At 37.2% G+C, this 22,731-nt stretch overlaps 1 protein-coding gene across 1 annotated transcript in view; it reads right to left on the bottom strand.

Annotated features, from left to right (window-relative positions):
- CDK19 (cyclin dependent kinase 19) overlaps positions 1 to 22,731 on the bottom strand; it is a 119,655-nt gene that overhangs the window by 55,764 nt on the left and 41,160 nt on the right. The window contains exons 3-4 of the mRNA XM_021390362.1: positions 19,328 to 19,438; positions 10,002 to 10,142 (exon numbers count right to left, since the gene is read on the bottom strand). Coding sequence (XP_021246037.1) covers positions 10,002 to 10,142; positions 19,328 to 19,438 — 252 coding nt within the window. The remainder of the gene's footprint in view (positions 1 to 10,001; positions 10,143 to 19,327; positions 19,439 to 22,731) is intronic.

Raw genomic sequence — 22,731 nt, 5'->3', positions numbered from 1 at the left:
CTGGCTGAGCTCCTGTCTTAAATCCAGAGGGCTTTAATATCCAGAGAGGAAAAAAAAAAAAATAGAAGAGCAAAGAATGGTTACAATCTCCTGATACTACACAGGCTTCATACACTGCCAGCTGTCTGTATTCAAGACAAGCTACTTGCTCCATGACATGTGGTCCAGATTTTCCTTAAGTTTGTTCCTGTATTCATTAAAGTTACTTCAAAATTTAATTTGCAAGTACTTGAACATGAAATTTATTTTTATATATATAAAAGAATGCCATAATTCTCCTTGAAGAATTTGAAGACCTGATGCCTTGTTTCTGAGAAGACCACTCTAAATAAGTGGTCTCTTCACAACCTGTACATGGCTGTGTTGCTTGCTACTGCAGCTACAGTAAGGTCAGTGGTTTCTGAAAAAGGATGGATGCTAGAGGAGACAAAGAGGTCTTAAGATAAGTTGCTGGTGAAATACCAGCTGATCAGTCATCTACTGCAGCAGATGACACAGTTCACATGGAATGAAACTGAGGAAGATGCTACCATCCTTTGTCAGTCACAGCAGCTTACTGCAAAACAGATTAGAGATATTTAATTTAAATGCAAGGCCATTTGCAACATTATTACAACATCTTAGTAAAGCAGTAATGACTTCACTAAGCTTGCAATTGAAAAGAAATACACACAAAAAGCAAGCTACAGGATGAACAAATGCAAGTAAAAAAGGAAACATTGCATTTTTATCTGCATATTTCATGTTCTTGAATATTGTATACTGTTACACATACGTTAGTTGTCTTAAATGATTTTAACATACTTCTTATAAGCTTCATTAATTTCTTTGATTGTAAGCAAGAACACATCAACAATGTGATGACAACTTTTTTAGCCCTATTCAGAAAGAACAATGAATCCAATCAGAAAAAATAGAAGTGAGATATATGCTTGTAACCATTTATATTATCCCAGAAAGGCTACTTTCTCCAAGAAGGGAGAAATAAAAACTTCTAAAAGCTGCTGCTGAACTTCGTATTTTTCAGTTAGAACACAAAATTCTGTTTGCTCACTCTGAGAGTCGGCTGCACCAATAAGATTAAGTCCATGGACTTAGTAGAAAGCTTCCCAGAGCAGATGAAATCTGAATGGACGCTATTGGAAAATATGGTATTTCCTTCTGTTTTTCCTTTATCAACAAAATAAATACATAAGTTCTGGAACAACTTTAATATTTTTGTTCCCTTCTTGCCCTTTTTCCATCTCAGGAAAAGAGATATGAAGCTCACAGGAACCATATGTCATCTGTTGACTTTAGCAGTAAGACACAGCCAAAAAAACATTAAATCAGTACCTTTGTTTCTTCTGACTCATCTGAATTTATATCCAGTCAGGGTTCTATGGGCATGAGCTTGTTTCAGAACCTGAGGCAAAACATTTTTCTTCAACTGTAATTATTTTTATTACTAAAAATTAATCTACAAACATTTTCTTAATACTCCTTCCAGCAGCCAAAAGTATGCATTAGTCAATCTCAGAAAAATGGTTCTTTCCACGTACTTGATAAATTAGACACTACGTGTGTCTTCAAAAGCCTTTTTAAAACATTTAATTTATTTTTACAACTGAAGGAGAAAAATCAAAGTTCTGAGTTAAAAAAAAATGCAACATTTTGAACAGATGTCTCTCAATGAATAGAATAGTACAGTACAGTGTAGTAGGAAGGGACCTTCAAAGACCATCCAAGCCAACCTGACCACTCCAGGGCTGACGAGAAGTTACAGCATGCCACTAAGGGCATTGTCCAAATGCCTCTTGAGCACAGGCACAGGGCATCAACCATCCCTCCAGGCAGCCTGTTCCAGTGTCTGATCACACTCACGGTCAAGAAATGTTTCCCAGTGCTCAGTCTGACCCCCTCCTAGCACAGTTTTGTGCCATTCCCACCCTACCATCAGTACCAGGGAGCAGAGCCAGGCCTACACTTTAAGAAAGGAGAAAAGCATACGCTGATAAAACATCATTTGCTTTTCAGCACATAAAGTTTCTGGTTTGTTTGTCCATGCACACTGACACACATAGACTACTGTTGTCCCTCAGCAACAAATAAAATGGTATACTCTCTCTAAACAGATCTAAAATAAGAAAACTGTGTCAACTCTACAGATAACAAATGCAAATCGCTTTCTAAAACCAACCTTTTCAGATGCGTAGGTATAGCTTTCACCTTCTTTATTCTGGAAAATATACAAGCTGTGTATAATCACTAATTAGCTTTTGGGACAGATGATAGACTCCTTCACAATAAATGGATCACGTAGAGGCAGGACTGAGAGGCCCTAACCCTTCCTGTAGAACATCAGCCAAGAGCGCATGTAGACACACCTCTGTATGTCCTTCTCTCACACACCTTTGCACACGCCCTAGACACAAAACGGTAAGGATTTAAAACACTAGTTGTTAAGTTTAAGGACAGTGGCAGACAGAACGACTTGCTACATATTTATAGGAGCTGAGCGCTTGCCCAAGCGGACACGCAGGGGCAACAAGCCTTTCAAGCTGGTGCACAATCCCAGGCAGAGGGCAGGACCCAGCAGCTCCACATTCCTGCACAGCAGCTGGCTGGCAGGAGAGGGTGCAGGAATCTGCAGCTAAATTTACTTTGGATATCAGCATGTTAAAGGCCTTTTTTTAGAAGGACTGGTGAAAGGGGAGTTCCCTGCACTTGTCATTTTGCATTTTGTCTTTCAAAGCACAGTTTGCTTGCTTGTTGAAATGCAAACGGCACATTCAAAACCCGCTTCTGCTTTCCTGCATTTTAGGTAACTTTTCTAATTACTTATTGGCCTAGAAAAACTTCTTCTGAGGACACAGGGAGAAAGAAGAAAGAGTTTAACTAATATACTATACATACTACTACATATACTAATATACTATAAACTCGTAACAATAAGCACTGAGAGATTTTTCGCATTTCAAAGGCTTTGACATGAAAGCAGAGGCAAAACGTCAGTACCCATTTAAAGTTCTTAACGAGTTCTTTTGATGTCTTCATACAAAATGCAATTTATTTTAATTCTCAGGCTTTGTTAGTACTTCCATCTCATCAGGATAAGAGTATCAAACAAAAAAATAGCTAACCAAACCACAGATACACTGTTTTCACTTAAAGGTTTCATAGCATATAAAGCAGTAAGCTACAAATTAAACCCATAAAGAGCACCAGATTGGGAAACAGAGGCAAAGACATGCTAAATGAGGTGTGTAACATTAGAGCAAAGTTCAGAGTCCATGCATGGGTCCACGATAAGAGACTGCAGATTTACATAATGGCTACAGGATCATTACTCTGCTGAAATAATGACTGCATTAAAAGCCAGCTGGTCAACTGAAAACATGAAAACTCTTGGGATTTTTACTGAACTTAGTAAAATTGAAATGATGAAAATTTACTGAAGTGTTGGTATTCACACAAATACCATGAAGAATCATTTAAAATATTCATTCTAAATAATTTTTGCAAAATTAGTAATAAAATTTAAATTAACAAAAAGGTTCTTTTAAAATTAAAATTATCAGCAGAGTGAGAAGATAAAACACTAATCAGCTTAAGGACCTCTGAACAGGCTGGACCTCCAAGGGAGGCTAAAGTTGCTGATTCCCATAGAAAGCCACCTGGCAAGCCACCTCCCTTCAGGCTTCCCCCTTCCAAGAGGAGAAACAGCCCAGGCTCCAGATGGCTGCAGCTTCAGGCAGCCCTACAAGAGAAGAATCACCACCGCATTTCCCATCATGCACAGCTTCTCAAGAGGTGCTAGGCTGCAAGACAGGGGAAAGCAGCTTGCCCTGTGTGCCCTGCACGTCGGCCTGAGCCAGCAATGCTCACCACACCAGCTTCTGGTGGCTCTGCTCAAGATATACCACTGGAAAGGCACCAGGCTTGTTTCTGCAGTGGCTGTCTAGTCAGTGGACTTGTTAAGAACGCTGAATCTGGGAGCTTTCATGTCTGATTATCCCAAAGGCTATGTATAGTCATTGTCTGTATGAATAGACATACTGGCTCAAAATTATATCTAACCTCAGCGGCCTGCTATGTCCTTCCACCAAAATTACCAGATTAGCACTCTGAATTCTGCAGGTGACAGAAGCACATGAGCACTTAGTAATCCGCTCCAGGAAGAAACAGACTGATTAGCTTAAGCACTCAATGGAAATAGCTTCTGTTAATAGTGATGACGTAGTGCAGCAAGGTACAGAACATACATACAATCCTCCCCTGCTTTTAACAGGCAAGAGGATGGTAATAAAAAAGCTGGAGACGGAACACTAGTGGCAAGTTTTCAAATCACCATCATTGGATTCATTCTAAAAAGAGAAAAGTGATTGCCTGCTGTCTCAAATTAAAACCCTTCTCTCTGATTATTAGCTGCAGAGTGGGAGAGGAGCCCCAGAAGAACTCCGGAATGAAGTGATCAAAGCAAGGATGTGCAGCTAAGAGGCCAGTCTGGTCTCAGCCCCCTCCCTGGGATGCTGTGCTCACTAGGAAAGGGGACCAATACTCCTAGTAACTTTTCTTTGCTGTCTGAAGCTTTGTACTTGCCAGGGAGTGGCAGGGAATTGTAGAACTAAAAAAAATAATAATAATAATAAGGGGAAACAATAAGCAGGGAGCTGAGCACTGGAAAAAAAAATCTTCAAAGCAAACATACTGAAATAAATGGCTGCAGGTTGCTTTGGAAAAAAGAGGGTTACACAGAGAAAACCACAGGAGAATATGGAAATCTCATCAGCTTAGACCCACTTTGCAGCTGAAGCAGCAAGGAGAGATTTAGGCGTGACCTGAAAGACAAGCTCCCTCAGCTTTTTTGTCACATTGGCAAAAATATTATTCCAAAGAACTGTAACTAGATTCCTCACAAAATGCAATTCAAACCCTCAAAAACCTCACACTTCTGATAAATAACATCAAAATGTTAATAGATTTCTGATGCTCGTATTATTTCTCCAGGCACCAACAAATTTACAGCTATCAAAATGGTTTCAGAAGAAGATTACTGATCATATATCTAACACTGCCAGCAGACTATGACAATGTCACTGAAGATGAAAGTCACCACACTCTCTTACGTTCCAATCTCATCCACTTGGTTCCCACACATAAAACCATCTTGCCCATATATCCACTTTACACTACCATTTTTGCAGCTGCCTACTGAACTAGGCCAGGGAATGCACTCACATTCAGACCAATCCCTTCTTTGCGAGTTTCCTTTTTAACTTGCATTAGTGTTGTAATTCCCAGGCTGGAGGAAGAAAAACACAGGTGAGCAGAAAGGACTAGAGGCAGCACGGCCTCCTGCTGCTTCACTAGGAACTTAACACATCGAACATAGTTCAGGGAACAACCGTGTCTACAATTTACTTTTTATTGATCAAAGAGTATTTAATAAAATAGTAAAAACACTTCAGGAGGTTGGCTCATAGTGACAAGTGAATTTATTCAGGGGGGAAGGGGGTGAGACATCCTTGTTTCTCTGTGAGTTTAATTTCCAACATTTGTTTTCAATCAGTAGTTTTAATAACATTAGGTAGAATTCTAGAGAAATACTCAAGACACAAGTAGAATCCTACATAATTACTCAGTGAGGTTTCTGTGCACTTAAAACATCTTGTAGATAACACTCCCACCCGCTCCAGGAGAATGCACCCTATTTACAAATAGAAATTACTCTTCTCAGGTTCTAAAGGAAATGGTCTATATCTAGTTTTGTCCATAAGCAACTAACATCAACTACAAAAGGCTTAATAGCACAAGAAAAGCTACTAAAATCCTTTCTTCTGGTAATATGAATACCCACTGTGAACAGTAAACGGAAGACCTCCATTTTCTGATGCCTCACAAACTTTGTGAGGCAAACAAGCCCTTGCTGAACAATCCTCTAGAATCTCAGAAATTCACATGCAGGGGAGAAGTGGACACACAAATAATAATACTTTGAATTATTGCACTGTACATGCTTCATCTTCTGACTTGATGCTGACTCAAGCTACAGAGCACAACTTAAGGATTTCCTTCAAGTAGATACCCTATGATTTCTACAGAACCCTTTAAAAACCAGAGGTTAGTATCAAAAGGATACTTCAAAAGCATGGAGCCCTAGGCAGCCTGGTCTAGAACCAGATCTGGAGGCTGGTGGCCCTGCCTGGCGGGGGGGTTGGAACTTGATGATACTTGGGGTCCCTTCCAACCCAAGCCATTCTGTGATTCTCTAATATGTATCTACATCAACAACGTCTTGTTCTTAAAGAAAGTCTCCCTCCCTCTCTCTCCCCTCTCACATGTGGCTTTCAGGAATGTTGCTATGTTGAAAACACAAAATTATCTTTGTCCAACAACATGCAATCCAACAACAAAATACCATCTGAAATGACTTGACAGGAGAAAAATCTTAAGTGTTCTTTATAGTCTTATGCCAATTCCAAGGTGAATAAACTGACCATGATATTCAAAGAAATCAAAAATTCTAATACTCCTGTCCCATACTCTGCACTGGTTTAAATCTTACACTACAGAAAGTTGCTGCTTAGAATTCTTAAATGATGAAATTTAACAGCTTAGCCAAAAAAAAAAATATACCTAAAAGCCATCTAGCACCTTACAGCTATTTTCAGAATAGGAAAACTAGAAATAAAATACTCAAATATTACGAGAAATTAAACTACACAGTACATTGAATTATTTTCTTATTTCTAGATGTACGAGTACAAGCATACCTGGTATTATAATTTGCCTCATTTTGGGTACTTTCCTAAAACTGGACTTGCGTTGATAGAGTTTAATCTGAGATAAATCTTACACCAGATGCGATTAAAGGTAAACACTAATTTAGGATTGCAATTAAACTAAATCTTTCAAAAACCTTGCACTTTCATGTAAGTTTAAAGGGAGCATTTTAGCAAGAGACTAATCTGATCTAATGGTAGGTGATGCTAGAACAACCTGTTCTGCTTTCTGCCACCATCTCCAATCTCAGGTTTCTTTTGCACCTTCTGCTGCACACATCCCACTTCACAGTGATACTGTTCATGGACCACAGAGAACTCATTCTGCAAGAGAAAAGTGAATGCTTTCTGCTGACTTAGCTCCCTGACTGAGCTTACCATGAGTTAGATAAGTGTCACCTGTCAGCTAATTAAAATGGGTGATAATACCTCGGTGATACTGAAGACAAGACTGAGACTGTCTCCTTGTGGTAGAAACTATTCCTTAGCTCACCAAAGGACATGACACATATTGCAGGTCTGTAAGTTCACTGTGTTTGCTCACCACCTTCGTTACTCTTTAATGATTTTGCTGGCTACTGCTGATCCTAAAAATAATCTCAGATTAACAATTTTACCCATCTGGCAATATGAAAAATAAAGATCTTTTTTAAAACAAAATACATTCAGTATTCTATCTTAAGACTTTTTTCTTTAATTTTAGACAACACCAAATTAAGATTTAAACAACGTTCCTAATGTTCCTCAAAATACTTCCAAGCAAGTACTCTACAAATACCTAACTTGTCATCTTTCTATTTTCTATTGCAATGCTTGTTGAATAAATTCTAAAGGCCATTTCCATAGCTGAGGAAAATTTGACTAATATCATGATAAATAGAGAATCTATTTTTTTTTATTAAAAAAGAAAGAATCATAACATGACTTTTATGGATGTCACGGTCTTCGGACTACATCCAAATGCATCCTAAAAATAGTAGGAACAGAGTTATATTAAACCAGGAAAGCACAAGGTGTCTTGATGCAAAATATTGGTTTACATAGAATAGAAAAATTTTTCCCCCCATGGAAGTAAACTAAAACAGCCAAGGGAAAAAACACCAGACAAATTGCTTCTCATCTTAAGGTGGCTTTGCATGTTTAGTTCTTGTAATTACACAAGAAACTTATCCTAGTGAAATTGTGCCTGATGCAGCAAAAAAAGCAAAATTCACAAGTACAATCATATAAGTAAAAATCATAGAATCATAGAACGGTTTGGGTTGGAAGGGACCTTTAATATCATTTACTTCCAACCCCCTACTATAGGCAGGGACATCTCCCACTAGACAAGGTAATCATACACAAAAATTTTGGTTAACTGAGAATTTAAGTTGTTTACTAAATGAACACACTATCTCCTCATTTCAAAAGCAGACATGACACATACAAAATACCATCACTTCTTTTTGGTGTTTAAGATACAAACCAACAATTTGAAATACCTGAATTCTTCAGAGATTGAGAATGATTTTTTAAAAAGCTAACAATTATGAATATACTTTCACACCACCACTGCACCAAGGCAATTTTTAACATTTTCCTTTCTCTCACGAAGAGTACTGAAGAATTAGTTTAAACTTATTTACACAGGAACACATTAGACTCGACCACTTTCTATTCTCCCTTCCCAACTATAGCCACATCTGCCAAGCATTATCACACCAGTGATATGAAAAATAGTCTTTCATAAAAGCAACCCTTACTTCTCAAAGCTCCAAGAGAAAAGACAATGACATTAGGCACCAGCTCTGCTGCAACACATCAACAACTGATAAGACTTGCAAAGGAGCAGCACAGGTCATACAAAACACCTGGTGCCACAGGACAGAAATAGTCTCATGAATACATATTCTTCCATTAAACATAGCTGAACATAGACTTTTCAGGTGTTCCTTTTTAAACTGTGCCTAATTACATCTCAGCTTTCTGCAAAACAACAGCTGTCTCCTTAGGAAAGTAATAATTGTAGCACAGAAGCCAAAGGCGTATTTGCACTCGTTTCCTGCTTTTGCTCATGGCTACCAATCCAAAAACAAAAAAAGCCCACAACCATGCTAGCATCTGGAATTTATCAGAAAGGTCAACAATAAATACCAAGGAATGAGATTAAAAAAAAAAATCCATACCAAATCTTGAACCCCAATTCTGGTCACTTATCAAAATTAAATAAAATTTATTTCCGAAGACATCTGTGACTTCCATTCAAAGGCTGTCTTAATTTATTCATACCTTTTAAGAAAACATTCAGTCTACATCCAAAAATTAATTTGAGCACCTAACTCCTATTAAGTACTTGAGAATAACCTATGTCTTGCTTACAAAAGTAAATACGTGATTAGAAGCTTCTGGACATGCATACCTATGCAACTATAAGAAATATCCAAACAAAAACAGTCACTTAACACACAGATCACACTACACTTCCCACCGTAACTCCTACTGATCTTACTCTATCAATGCAGCATAACTACTAGAAAGGATTTGGAATATTAACCACCATGACATTTGTTTGTTTCATACTAAAAAATTTAGTTAAAATGCAAATGACAGCAGATACTATACCCATATTAATATTCTTCTTTTTATAACCACTGGGAGAGATTCACTTAAGTATTAGGAGTGGTGGGAAACTTTAAGGGGAAAAGGGTAACTAAGACAAGGCAACTCGCTGCCCTTGTAATCTGCAATCAACTTGAAGAGCTACTTCAGGTCATGGGAAATTTCTAAGATGTCAATCCTTTTAAAGTTCTCCTCCCACGGTCAGAAAAAAATACCACATGGAAAAGAAATACTCCATGAAAAAAATGACTCTTTTACTATTTTTTTTATAGTAACTTGTATGTAAGCCAAACAATGCACAAAGGTATCAATCACCTTTCTAGTTAAGTGCCTTTTCAAAGCAGTGCACAAACCTATAAGAATGTTCAACCAACATATTATCAGCTGGCTCATGTACTGTTTGCGGATATTGACATTTGCAATCCTTTTACCGGATCTAGTGTCATTGTTTGAGCTCACATGACTCAGACAAAAACAACTCTATTTTCATGTTTAAAATCACCACTGGTCACCCACAACAATAACAGGAAGAACTGTACGGATCGATATGCCAGATTACTAACAGGGACTTTTCTCCTCCTACCCAATGATACACATGTAAAACTTTCTTAATCAGGTAAAGCATGCTACACTTACCAGATCTCTATGAAGCACCCAGTTTGCATGGAGGTAATGGATTCCATCAAGGATCTGGTAGAGTAGTGATTTAACCATAGACCTTGGCAATTGCATGGGCTTTTTATTTGCTTTTGAGGCACGGTGAAACTTGATAATATGCTAGAAATAAAACAAGTAGAAAAGTAAGCTTGTTAGATAAAACTTTCTACGTTAAAAAAACTATAACAATAAATAATGGAATGAAATACAAAGTTCGTTGAGCTTTGCAATTAAAAAGTAATAGTGAGGTGCTCCCAATATCCTTAAACTGTTTTGATCCTCTGAGTTTTTTGAAAAATAGCTGTCAAGCTTTTGATAATTTCTGAAGACCAGCTACTTACCTCTAGAAAAATTTCTTGTTCGTTCGCTACCCTCTCCCCACCCACCATCCCACCTGGGATCCAGAAGCTTCTAAACCAGCAGCATCTGCTGGAAATAGACTTGCACTCCATGTTTCCACATCTTCTCTAACAACAGCCAGAACAGAGTACCTACCACTACACTTTAGTGTTTCCCTAAATCGGAACCCAGCAGAGAAAAATGAAACAACAAAAAAAATCCACATCATTAGGGTGAGATCATGTGCAAGCATCTAAAAATCTTCAAAGTTTTGGCCATATACTTCACTGATGAAGATAAGCTAGTGGTTCTTGGATTACAGAAGTCAATCAGTCCACAAGAGAATATTGCTTGAAACCAGGGAATGCAAAATGGACCCCAGCATTAGTCAGTTGAAAGATTAAAAAAAAAAGAATGACAAGATTGCTGAGATATCATGTAATATTCATAAACTAATTCATATTTATTGTAATATCTTTGTGAATATCATGTGTTAGGTTTGGTTTTGCTGCACCTTATAACAAGAAATAAAGTGGGATGAGGCCCTTCTACCTTTTCAATCCTCAGACAAGGTGAAGCTACACAAAGGACAAAACCGATTTTAATGTACTGCCACTAAGCAGAAACTAAATTCATTCAATTTCATGAAAAAAAACGCACCCTTTTTGAAGCAGATTCAAAGCTCTATCTCAAACAGCAAAATAATTTTCAATTATGCACTTTTTGTGAGAAAGAAGTTGTAAAGGCAGTTTGCAGTTTTAATGAAAGTTATTCAAAATGTTAATCTTTAGACTTACAAGACTACTAATTACCCAATTTTTAAATAGGATTTGTCTAGTTCCAGATTATCCCCCCCTCCAAATTTAAAAGGTAGCCAACAGCTAGACCTCCACCACCACCCCCTCCTTGGGTCCGTCACTACCGATCCAAATGGAAATGGTTATGGGTTAATGTTTCCTCATGGGTAACATCACCTCTGGCTCTCATCAGAACCTCAACAACTTCCAACACTTCAGCCACCGTTAAATTGTGATTAGCAGATGTATAGATACTATCATTTAAAGAGAAATTAAGAAGTAAAATAAAGTGCTTACTTCCAATCAACATTAATGTTTCCAGTGATACTTCTACTACTATACATAAAACAGGACTCTCTTTTAAAAAAAAAAGTTTAAAAGTAGTCTGTAGGATTAATAGATTTTAATATATAAATGGGAACTAGAAAACAAAGCTCTTGGTACCTGATTCTTCAATTCTACAATCACTCTGAAAATGATAAAGAAAACCTTTAAGGAATAATTTCCCTAGAAGTATTCATGCTGTTATGTCACAAAAAGATTTTGTCAGAACTTCAACTAGGAATCCATACCTTCCAGCACTGTACAATGCTCACCATATAACAACTTTCATGTTGTTATTACTACATAGAATCACAGAATTAGCAAGGCTGGAAAAGACCTACAAGATCATCCAGTCCAACCATCCATCTACCTACCAATATAGCCCCAAATAAACTATGTCTCTCAACACAATGTCAACACATTTCTTGAACACCTCCAGGGATGGTGACTCCACCACCTCCCTGGGCAGCCCATTCCAGCACCTGACCACTCTTTTGTAAAAGTAGTATTTCCTAACGTCCAGCTTGAATCTCCCCTGGCGCAACTTGAGGCCATTCCCCCTTGATCTGTCACTAGTTACAAGAGAGAAGAGGCCGACCCCCAGCTCACTACAACCTCTCTTCTGGTAGTTATAGAGAGCGATGAGGTCACCTCCGAGCCTCCTCTTCTCTAGACTGAACAATCCCAGTTCCCTCAGCTGCTCCTCATAAGGCCTGTGCTCCAGACCCCTCACCAGCTTCATCACTCTCCTCTGAACACACTCCAGGTCCTCAATGTCTTTCTTGCAGTGAGGGGCCCAAAATTGAACACAGCACTCGAGGTGCAGCCTCACCAGTGCTGAGTACAGAGGGATGATCACCTCCCTGCTCCTGCTGGCAACACTATTTCTGATACAAGCCAGGATGCCATTGGCCTTATTGGCCACCTGGGCCCACTGCTGGCTCATGTTCAGCCAAGCATTAACTAACACCCCCCGGTCGGTTCCCTCTACACAGTCTTCCAGCCACTCTGCCCCAAGCCTGTAGCGTTGCCTGGTGTTGTTGTGGCCAAAGTGCAGGACTGATTTAAATATGACTTAAAAAGCAGTAACCATTCTTTAAAACTCAAAATTAGTATAGTTATTAATACACAATATTAAAAAAAATACAAGAGCATCACAAGGCAAGGGTTTCAAGACACAGACCCACAAGCCAATCGCAGCGCTTTTTCAACACACATAAAACCATTAAACAGGATTTCTCTGCCCATCTGAAAACTGATTAGGATCCACAGAAAACATTTATTATAATGAAGGCATACAGAAGAAGAATCTGCAAAATGGTCTCGTAACATGATGAAATTAGCGCCTAGTGCACTCAGGAGGAACTTTACAGCTCTGTTCCCAGTTGAGCTGCTTGAGTTGCATCTCCCAGGTGCAACAGCACTAGGCCAGGCCCTCTGGTTTCTGCCCTGCCCTCCCACATTCCTGCCTGCTTTCTTCAAATGAACCGAGAAACCTGCCAAAGGCTTTGTCCCTTGAGTAAGTAAAGCACTGAGCAGACATTTAAAGTAACGGGAGAGCGTGCTTAGGAGCAGGATACTATTTACTGATGAAGCGGCTAGCAGCATGCCAGGGCCACACACTGCAGCAATACTTCAATATTCCAGTAGCAGCTAACAGTGAGAAGGAGGCACCTTAGTCCCTGGTGAAAAAGAAAAGTAGTCTTCACTCACACTTCAGTCCCCCCTCTACAGCTTCACTACCAAAACCGGATATGAAGCCCTAACAGCTACAGACACCCAAGACCTGCAAGAAGAAAATGTACTTGCAGTCAGTAGTGAATACTGTAAAAAGAAACACCGAGTGTTAAAAGGCACTGAGGCTGCCTCTACCAGCCTCAGTGATATAGGCCTCCTCCCAGGAATCAAGATCCAGGATACTGCCAAGAGGGTACCACAACTTGTCAGAAGAAAGGAAACAGAATTACATTTTGAAAGAAAATACACTTACGACTCACGGAACAGTATTCAATCTAGCAGTTCATGCACCTTCTATATTACCAGAAGCGTTGAAATAGGCTTGAAAATTGATTCATGAGGAACTATGTACATTTTCTAAACCATTCACTATAAGCAATATAAACAGAACGCAAGATAATATAGATCAAATTCACTTAAGTTTGTTCCAAGAAAATCCCTAATATATACACCCAGTATTCAAATGGGCACTCAAAAAGTTCCTAATTTTAGTTTGTTTGTAAGCAAGTCAAGATGATGCACACTACGGCTGTGTCATTCCATTCCTGATTCCAAGAACTGCTGTTCAGTACAACAGTGGTTAAACAAACAAGTTACATTTGGAAAGTTTTCATGGAATCAAGTCCCTAAAGGTGGCGTTTCACACGTGTCTGACTAAAACAAGTTGCAGTATAGGCTGCCACCTCAACATACACGAGATGATTCACGCAGGAGCTCAATCTTAAGACACTACTCATTAGAAAACCTGATTTCTTGAGTTCTACTGCTTAAATATTTTAATTGCATGCATCTCCATCAAACTGAAATATAATCTTTTCAACACAGATGCCTCTCCCTGCTGAAGTAAACTGTCCACCTGCTCCCAACCTTCTACAAAACACTTCTTTCTATGTACACCCTCAACCAACTTTTGATAATAGAACACAATTACGTCAGGTAATTCCAGCACACCAGTAAAAATAAAATTAGGTTTTATTATTGAAGAGATGAAGGTTCATACACACTAAATCCATGCCAAGGTCAAGAGGATGATTCAGATTATATGGCATCATGTCTTCTCTCTTCAACAATCAATATTCAAAGATTGTTACATATTAAATGTAAAGCACTTGAAAGGCTATGGAAAAGTAAGTCAAAATCTAGAAGTGGTACAAAAACTAAACATCAATTGTTTGCACAATTTTCAAAAACAGGAAAAAAAGATGGACCCAATTAACTTAAGTAACACTTGTTTGCTGTTTGAGGCTGAAGCTTAGAACTAATTTCAGACACTAATGTTTAGACACTAAAATTTTTTTGTTAAGGGTATACCACAAACAAACAATTTAGTATCAAAACAAAAACCGGTAGAAGTACTTCTACTGAAATTGCATGCATTTCCAATTTTGGCTGCATTATAACAATCAACACATAATAGCCCTTCAAAAGAGGAGGGGAAAAATAAGTTTCAGTATCCTCTTTTTAAACAGCGCTGATTTGGTTGATCTTTAGAATCCCATTAACCAAATTGCCAAACAAAAAATCAATTTCCAAGAGACAAAAGGTCAACATTTTAAGTAACAGTGAAAGCAGCTGTAACACACTATGTTTTGATAAACCTTACTTATTTCAAATATCTACACTTTGAAGCATAGAGTGAACATAAAACAGATTCAGTATCATTTTCCCAGGTTCTGTAGAGGCCTATTTCTTCTAGATCTTTAAGACCAAATTATGTAAAAAAAAAAAAAAAACAAAAAAAAACTTCAAACAGTAATAAAGTCAGAATTCAATGACCCTTTCACTATATACCTGAAACATCCAGTGTTCACGTCACTGCTAAATAGAAATTATCCTTAAATTCCTACAACCTTGGCAAAAAATAAAGTAAAATAATTCAAGTGTTTAGTGATGTTACAAGTACATTCTACTAACAACAAGGAATGGTGTTGCTATCTGTAAGAAGTTCAGCCAGTACTTTTGTGTCAAAAATAACCCCATCTATTTGGAAAGGGTAAATCATGCCATAAAGATGATTTTCTGTAAGAATAGCTGTTGATAAAAATTGTATCTTCAAAGCAAACAAAAGCTATGCCAGCCTACTCCCTTTTGCCCCCATAAATCTTATATTCTTCTCTCATCTAGCAGAACCCTTTATTGGTAAAGGCATACACAACAGAAGACTGCACAGAGATTTACCTAGTGGACTGGAACTGAATTAAAAGAAAAATACACGCATGACTACAGAAAATTAGAAAAGAAAGGTAAACCTACTACACTGAGAAAGGTATTTTAATATAAATAAAAATATTTGTAATAACCAGTATTTGAATTACTCTCATGACTGGAAGCTAAACTGAAATCTAGAGGAAGTAACAGTTATAACTGATTATACCAGATTTGGAGAAGACTAACTTAGATCTATTATAAAACATTCATGTGATTACACACATTTGTAAGGTTATAGCACAAATCAATATGCAAAACCCTCACAATTTCTTTTAGCATATAAGAACATCATTCAAAACATTGTTAAAAGAGCAAAAACCCATGCATTCAAAATAACTTTTTTTTTTCTTTAAGTCATTAAAGAACATAGAAGAAAAACATATATTAATTGAAGGAATTACACTTTTTCATCCACGCACAGTTTTTCTCTTAGACTATGAACTCCTAACTGCATACTTGAAAAGATTAATTAAAAATAGTATCAATTCTACTCATGGCCTTGAGATTAACTCAGGTATGTGTACCTATTAAGTGGTTTTGTTTGTCTGTTTTAATCTAAAAATGAATTAATCAAGAGAGAAAATCTGGATATAATTTGAATGAAAAGCATCCAAGACATTATGAGTAAACACTGAAAAAGTGAAGTTCCTTACTAGAAAAGGAACAAAAGACGGTTGGTTCTCTGGCTGTGAACATCTGAAATTGAAGCTTTCAGGTAAATAAAACAGACAGGAAAGTTGTGAGACTGAAGCAAATTAACCAGGAGTTAAAGAAAGAACATAGCCCATAATGAAAGAGATATTCAATAACAGCTGCTGACATGCACCTTTATAACCTTGTGTCAGATGTCTCTTTTACACATGGTGAGGTAAAAGCTAAGGAATCTCACATTTACTTCATAGCATAAGCATATGTGAGCAGTGATGACATCGTAGACAATACACTATAAACCAACACATGTGGCACATTCAATACCTTAAAAATTTTATCAGTTGTCAGAGACTAATAGCCCAGAAAAATCATAAGGAAGTCATCCATGGATTACACTAAGAATTTTGGCAATTAACAACATGACTTATAGATCATCAGTTGCTCAGAAGATCTGCTATAATCTCAGACATCTCAGACTGTAATCCCATGAATGCTTTTGCACTGTTTTGTACAACATCGCTAGAGAGGTGATGAAGGCAAATCTTTGATAGTCTTAGTAATCACACAGTGAATATGTTTGCTAGCAATGACATCATCATCAATACCTGTCAGAAGTAGTTCTAAATAAGCGTAGTTTTCTACATCCCTTGAAAATGACATCAACAGAAGTTACAGCAAGTTATAAAGTATGCAGCTATCTTAACTCAAATTTCAGATTCGAGTAGTCTAATCCTTGGGAATTAAATGCAAGGGTAAAAAAGAATGTTGCTCATTATAAAAGAACTTTTTAATAAGCTTAATTGGCACCATCACTTTTCCTCATTAGAATGGGACAGTTTTCTTCAGCATTCCAAAACGAACAGAAAAAGATAGCATCTAATATAGCTCATTCATCTCTTGCCAAATGTTCCCAGTACAGAAGCTGACAATGTAATGATTTTAATTAATCTGTTTATAAGTAATGAGCATTTATTCTTCTCATTGAAGCCAGTAAGAGTTACTAAAGTTGGGCAGCTTTGAAAAGAAGGAAGATTCTCATGCTTAAAAGACAAGTTTTGCTAACACCTACATTTGCTAACACCTACATTTTGCTAATACCTACATTTGAAACTGCATTGGTCTCTGAGACGTCTACATTTCTCTAGTGACGGCACATCAATTCAATACTTATCAAAACCTAAATCTTTCTAAACTTGATATCCACAATGAAGAGACTTTGTTTTTAAGTGGTGCTGGGGAAGCACACAGTGCAAACCAGTAACAAAAACGTGCCAATCCCCTATTACAATTTCTACCCCAAATTTCTGAAAGGGCACAAGTTGAAAAGCACAGAAAATGCAAAACACAACACAACACAGACAGAATGACAAGTGGTTGTTATTACTGAAATGTGTTACAAAATAAGTGGATTTTCAGGAGGTTTTTGAAGAGGATAGTGAAGGATCTTTACGTACGTTAATTGGGAGGCTGTTCCATGTGTAGGAGGCAGCGTGGAAAAAGACACAAAGTTGGGAGTGAGCAAAAGAGACAAAAGGGGAATCAAGAGTGATGCTTGGGAAGTGCTGACGGTAAAGGAAATGAGGACCAAGGTTAAGCCAGAATCAAGATCACCTTGAGTATGGCTAACTTTATGCAAGGGAGGAAAAAGAATTCCTGCAAAGGCTTAAGAAGCAAGGAAATATGGGCAATTATATAGGAAAGGAGAAATGATTTGTGTAGCATGTCCCATAAGGAAAAAAAAGAGCGGTAGGAAGTGGGAGACCAGTTCACATCAAATAACTAGTATAACAAACATTCAATCTCAAATAACGAAAAAGAATTAAATTCATGGAGATTATGAGCAATACTCAGCTAGATGTAAGGAGTGGTAAGAACATTAGACTGCAACAATTCTTTATCTGAAGCTGTTAAGTTACATGAAAAATCACCATGTAGTGTAAAAAGTAGATGCCCCAAATTAATTTGAATGGAAAAGTTTAGCAAAAATATGTTTTGAACTTGTCTCTCAATGTAGCAGTAAAACATGTTTGTTGTGGTTGTTCTTTTCAAATGAGTAAACACAGCTTGTGCACATATAAATTCTGTCCATACAGGGTTTTACCTGCTGCTATCCTATTTGTCATCAATGTCACCAGGTGGAAGAAATATGCAAATTCCCTGCGCAATAAAATGTGATGAAGAAAACTTAAAATACAAAGCTGCTACCCTCCAAGGTAAATTCAAATAAATTTTTTAAACATCAAAAGGGACTGATATCTCATGACTTTAATTGTTCTGAGACAAAAATACATTTTTACACGGTCTGTCTACTTCTCTTCCTGACTGGACTTTTGTGTCATTTACAAGTACATATGCATTAGGTCTAGTACAAGAAAAAATTAAAATAAGCACTTTGTTACTATCGTAGTATCATAACCAATAGTAACTTCCATATTACTGAAGCCTTAAGAAGTAATATTGGAATCCATTTTACCAATTCCTCTTTTTTATAGCATTTTCAAAGGAATTACAAACATATTGATCACTAGTCATGTTTAATACCTTTGGGATTTAAGTCTTAATCCAAGTCCAAGCAACCCACTTCTTACTGAAAGGTTTGGAACTTGAGTGTTTGTATCTGAGTCTAGCTTGCACTGGCATTGATATCCACCTCTACAGTAGATTAGTCAAATCCTATCACACTTCACTGTGAATTTACTGACATGCAAGTCTCTATTCCTGTTCCATACAGTCACAGCACATCAGCAGACCCAATCAATAGTGCTCACTTTTCTTTTTCCTTATTTTCATTCCACTAATACTGCCACAAATTCACTGTTTATTTCACTGAATTAAATGACAGAATGTTAATGCCACTGTATCTCAGTGAGAAGACTCCGTAAATAGTTTCACTCTTTTTTTTCTTTTTCTGTTTTGGTAAAACTGTAGGGAAAATAAAATGTTAAATACATTTCCAGTCTCTATTTTAGAAGGTCTCAATTTAGGAGTATTGTCTTTACCCTAATTAAATCTTAAAGGGAAGTTGTTTTAGCTTCAAAATGAAGTCTAGTAGTTAAAAAATTCTACAGAGATTTTGCAGGTTTTAAGGAAAAGATAAAAGCATAATAGGAACAGGATTTCAGTTAGACCCTGAATTACAGAGGAAGAAATGTATGCATCTCAGTTTTATACAAAGGCACATCACACACACTTCAGCTTGTTCAAGCTCCTATTACACTATCTCAAACATTCAGGGAAATCCGTACTTACCCACAAGTCATGCTCAGCATAATCAAACAGCAGCCAAACCTTTCTGTCACTGTGAGAAAGGAAAACCTTCTGTAATGCAATCACATTAGGGTGCTTCAACTCTCGTAAAAGCTGCAAAGAGATAGACAAGCAGTTGTTATTTCCATGTTTGCTAAAAAAACAACACAGCAAAAAAGTATGACTGTCTTACCATAACTGTGACTGTCTTACCATAACTAAATAACCAAACAATCCTAAAATAGGCCCTAGAAGATAAAAACTGCATAACATCTTTATCAAAGGTAAACATCAGAATCTAAAAATGCCAGAATGAAGCTGGTGCACCCTGTCGAATTCCTCATGTGGACAATACAGTTATTGATTACCACACAATAATTGTATTACCTATAATTTTTTCCATTTTGTTCCTACCTCAATTGCCTGGAAGTCTATGGGGTCTTTATTTCAGAAATATAAGGGTGTTTTGAAAGAAAACTTTACCAAAAAACTGTTATTAATAGTTGTTTCAACCACTCTTCTGTAATCCAGATATAAACCTGGACTAACTGCTTGCCAGAAACAAAAAATAATTAGGTCTCATGACTACTACACCCATAATTAAACAGCACATGAAGGTATGCACCACTGCTGAAGTCACCATTCTGACATATTAAATCAGTCCTCAAAGGGAACTGGGAAACAGTAATTCCAAAAATATCATTCCCATGGAACCACTTTTTTTTTTGTTTGAGACACTGCATTCATAAAAATGATTGATCATTTATGTTTTATCTGAAAATTGTTAGCATCTGCAGTACTACTATATAAATTGCCAAGCATCAACTTCTAATGGCTAAACAGTAATTAGTGTAGATTCAAGGTACATCTGAGAGAGACAAATCATCCTTTTTTCCCCTCTTCAGAAAAAAAGACATTAGATGTTTATTTTAGGGTGGAAAAAAAAAATGATTAATTGTAAATCATACTGTCCTTTGGCTACACAGATATTTTCCAAAACCTTCTGAAGAATATAAAGTAGTTTAAATCATTCTGGTTTTCCAGCAATGGAAATAATTTACATGTTTTTTTTCTACAATGCAGAAAGCGTTCTCTTCTGTGTATCTTCCTTTCCCTAACACCGAGTGATAGGACAAGGGAGAATGGCTTTAAACTGAGACATGGGAGATGTAGGTTAGATATTAGGAAGAAGTTTTTCACTCAGAGGGTGGTGATGCACTGCAACAGGTTGCCCAGGGAGGTTGTGGATGCCCCATCCCTGAAGGCATTCAAGGCCAGGCTGGATGTGGCTCTGGGCAGCCTGGTCTAGTTGTTGGCAACCCTGTACACAGCAGGGGAGTTGAAACTTGATGATCTTTGAGGTCCTTTTCAACCCAGGCCATTCTATGATTCTATGAGTCTAACACAAAGGGTTAGCTAGCTCTGAAAGATGTTCCTAGCTAATTAACTCATAAGCAATCATTCTGAGGTATCACTTACGTGATGCAGTATAAAAATCATTTTATCACTTGAACAGTAACATTAACTCTTAAATTACAAGCTATCAGAAACATAAAGATTATAATTGTGTCTCCTTGACATATACAAAAAATTACTGCTATATACCTTTGTTTTTAGCAGCACTAAAACTATTTTCCAGTATGGATTTGATGCAATGCTTCTGACTTTACTTTTTTTTAAATAAAGTAATAAAATCTTATAGCAGGAACTTTTTTTATTAGTAGTAATTTTTAAAGACACTGTTAGCAATAACACTGAAATAAAATTTTAAATTTTGAAACAGTCACTAAGATGAAGTAAAGCATTTTCTCAATAACTCTGCAGGAAGAAATAGCCAAAGAGCACAGAGCTCCATATCAAAAACCAGCATATACTAGAAACATTAACAGAAGTTCTATGTACAGCACAAGAACAAAAACAATGCCTGACATATTCTGCATTAACTTAAAGGTGCTACACATAAAGGAGACAGGCATGCATACATTCTTCAGTTCCAAGCAACAGTGCTGCTCAAGTCAGCCTGAGCAGAGGGCTTGTGTAGTGGTGGTTACCTACCAGAGCAGCCTGAATAATAAGCAAAGCCTGAAACCTTTCCTTTTCATGGGAAATGAAGGACAATGAAAGCGTTGTCCTTTTTCAACAAAAGTGGTACATTTCTTATCCACAACAAAGATATGTGCTCGTTTATAATGAGTAGGCTATTTTAACGCATTTTTTCCTCATCTTTTGATGCGCCTTGGATGAAATAACAAGCAACTTTAAATAAAACTTCTCACATGAAAGAATCAAACTCGGATTGGTATGATCTTAAACACCGATTTCTGTAAAAAGCACAAGGAAGAAATCACTGTTATTTTGATGTTATGCATGTTGAGCTTTTACCAGAATTTCTGTATCTGACCTATATCTGAACAGAGTATTATAAGGCCAAAGAACAACAGTCAGAGATGGAAAAAGCTCTCAAATTAACAAACTCTGTTTATTGATGTTACAGACATTCTCTATCTGCCTGCTTTTCAAGTCTGCTCTGCTCTGAAAGCAAATTAATATCACTACAGAATTTTTGAGAGGCTACCTAGCAATTTTTCCTAATCACATGGGAAGCTAGAAAGGTCCCAGTTGACTGGAAGCTGACAAATGTTGACCCACATTTCAAAAAGGACAAGAAAGAAGATCCCAGTAATCATGAGCCTGTCAGTCTCACCTCAGTGCCTTGCAAAATTATGGAGGTTATTCTGAGAGTTATTGAAAAACATCTGAAAGACAAAGCAGTCACAGGTCACAGTCAACTTGGGTTCATGAGGGCAAAGGCTTATTAAATAAACTTCATTTCCTTTTATGATAAGGTTATCCACCTTAGTTGACCAAAGGATTTTTGGATTGCAACAAAGCTTTCAATACAGCTTCTCAGAAGAACATGGACAAAACACCCAGCATGCAGTTAGATAAACACACAATGCGATGGGTGACGGGTCAAACTCAAGTTATAGCAAACGGGATTAAATCATGCTGGCTGTTCCTTTTAGGGTTCATCAGGTTTCCATTGTAGGGCCAGTTCTCTTCAATGTTTTTGTCAATGACTTGGATACAGGACTTGACAGCGTACTAATTGAATTTGCAAACAACTCTACATCAACCATTTAACTACACTGTCATTATTTTTTTTGACTAAACTGCTCAGTAAGTATGTACTGCTTTAAAGGAAGTCAGGGTAGCATCTAGTTCTTAGTTAACCCTAAACTAGAATATAAAGGCTTCACATCAGACTTGCCACTTCTGTTTTTTTGACAGTTTCTAATCTGGGAAGTGGTTGCTTTTAGTTATTGTGCAGGTTGAGAATGAATCCAAATTCATGTTCTTCGAATGAGGGAAAGTAATTCTTCCTTAAATACATTATCAATCAGGAG

Source organism: Numida meleagris, chromosome 3 (genome assembly GCF_002078875.1).
Source record: "Numida meleagris isolate 19003 breed g44 Domestic line chromosome 3, NumMel1.0, whole genome shotgun sequence".
NCBI classification, from domain to species: Eukaryota; Metazoa; Chordata; class Aves; order Galliformes; family Numididae; genus Numida; species Numida meleagris.
The sequence above is the reverse complement of the archived record's forward strand: the minus strand, read 5'-3'. Positions and strand labels throughout refer to the sequence as shown.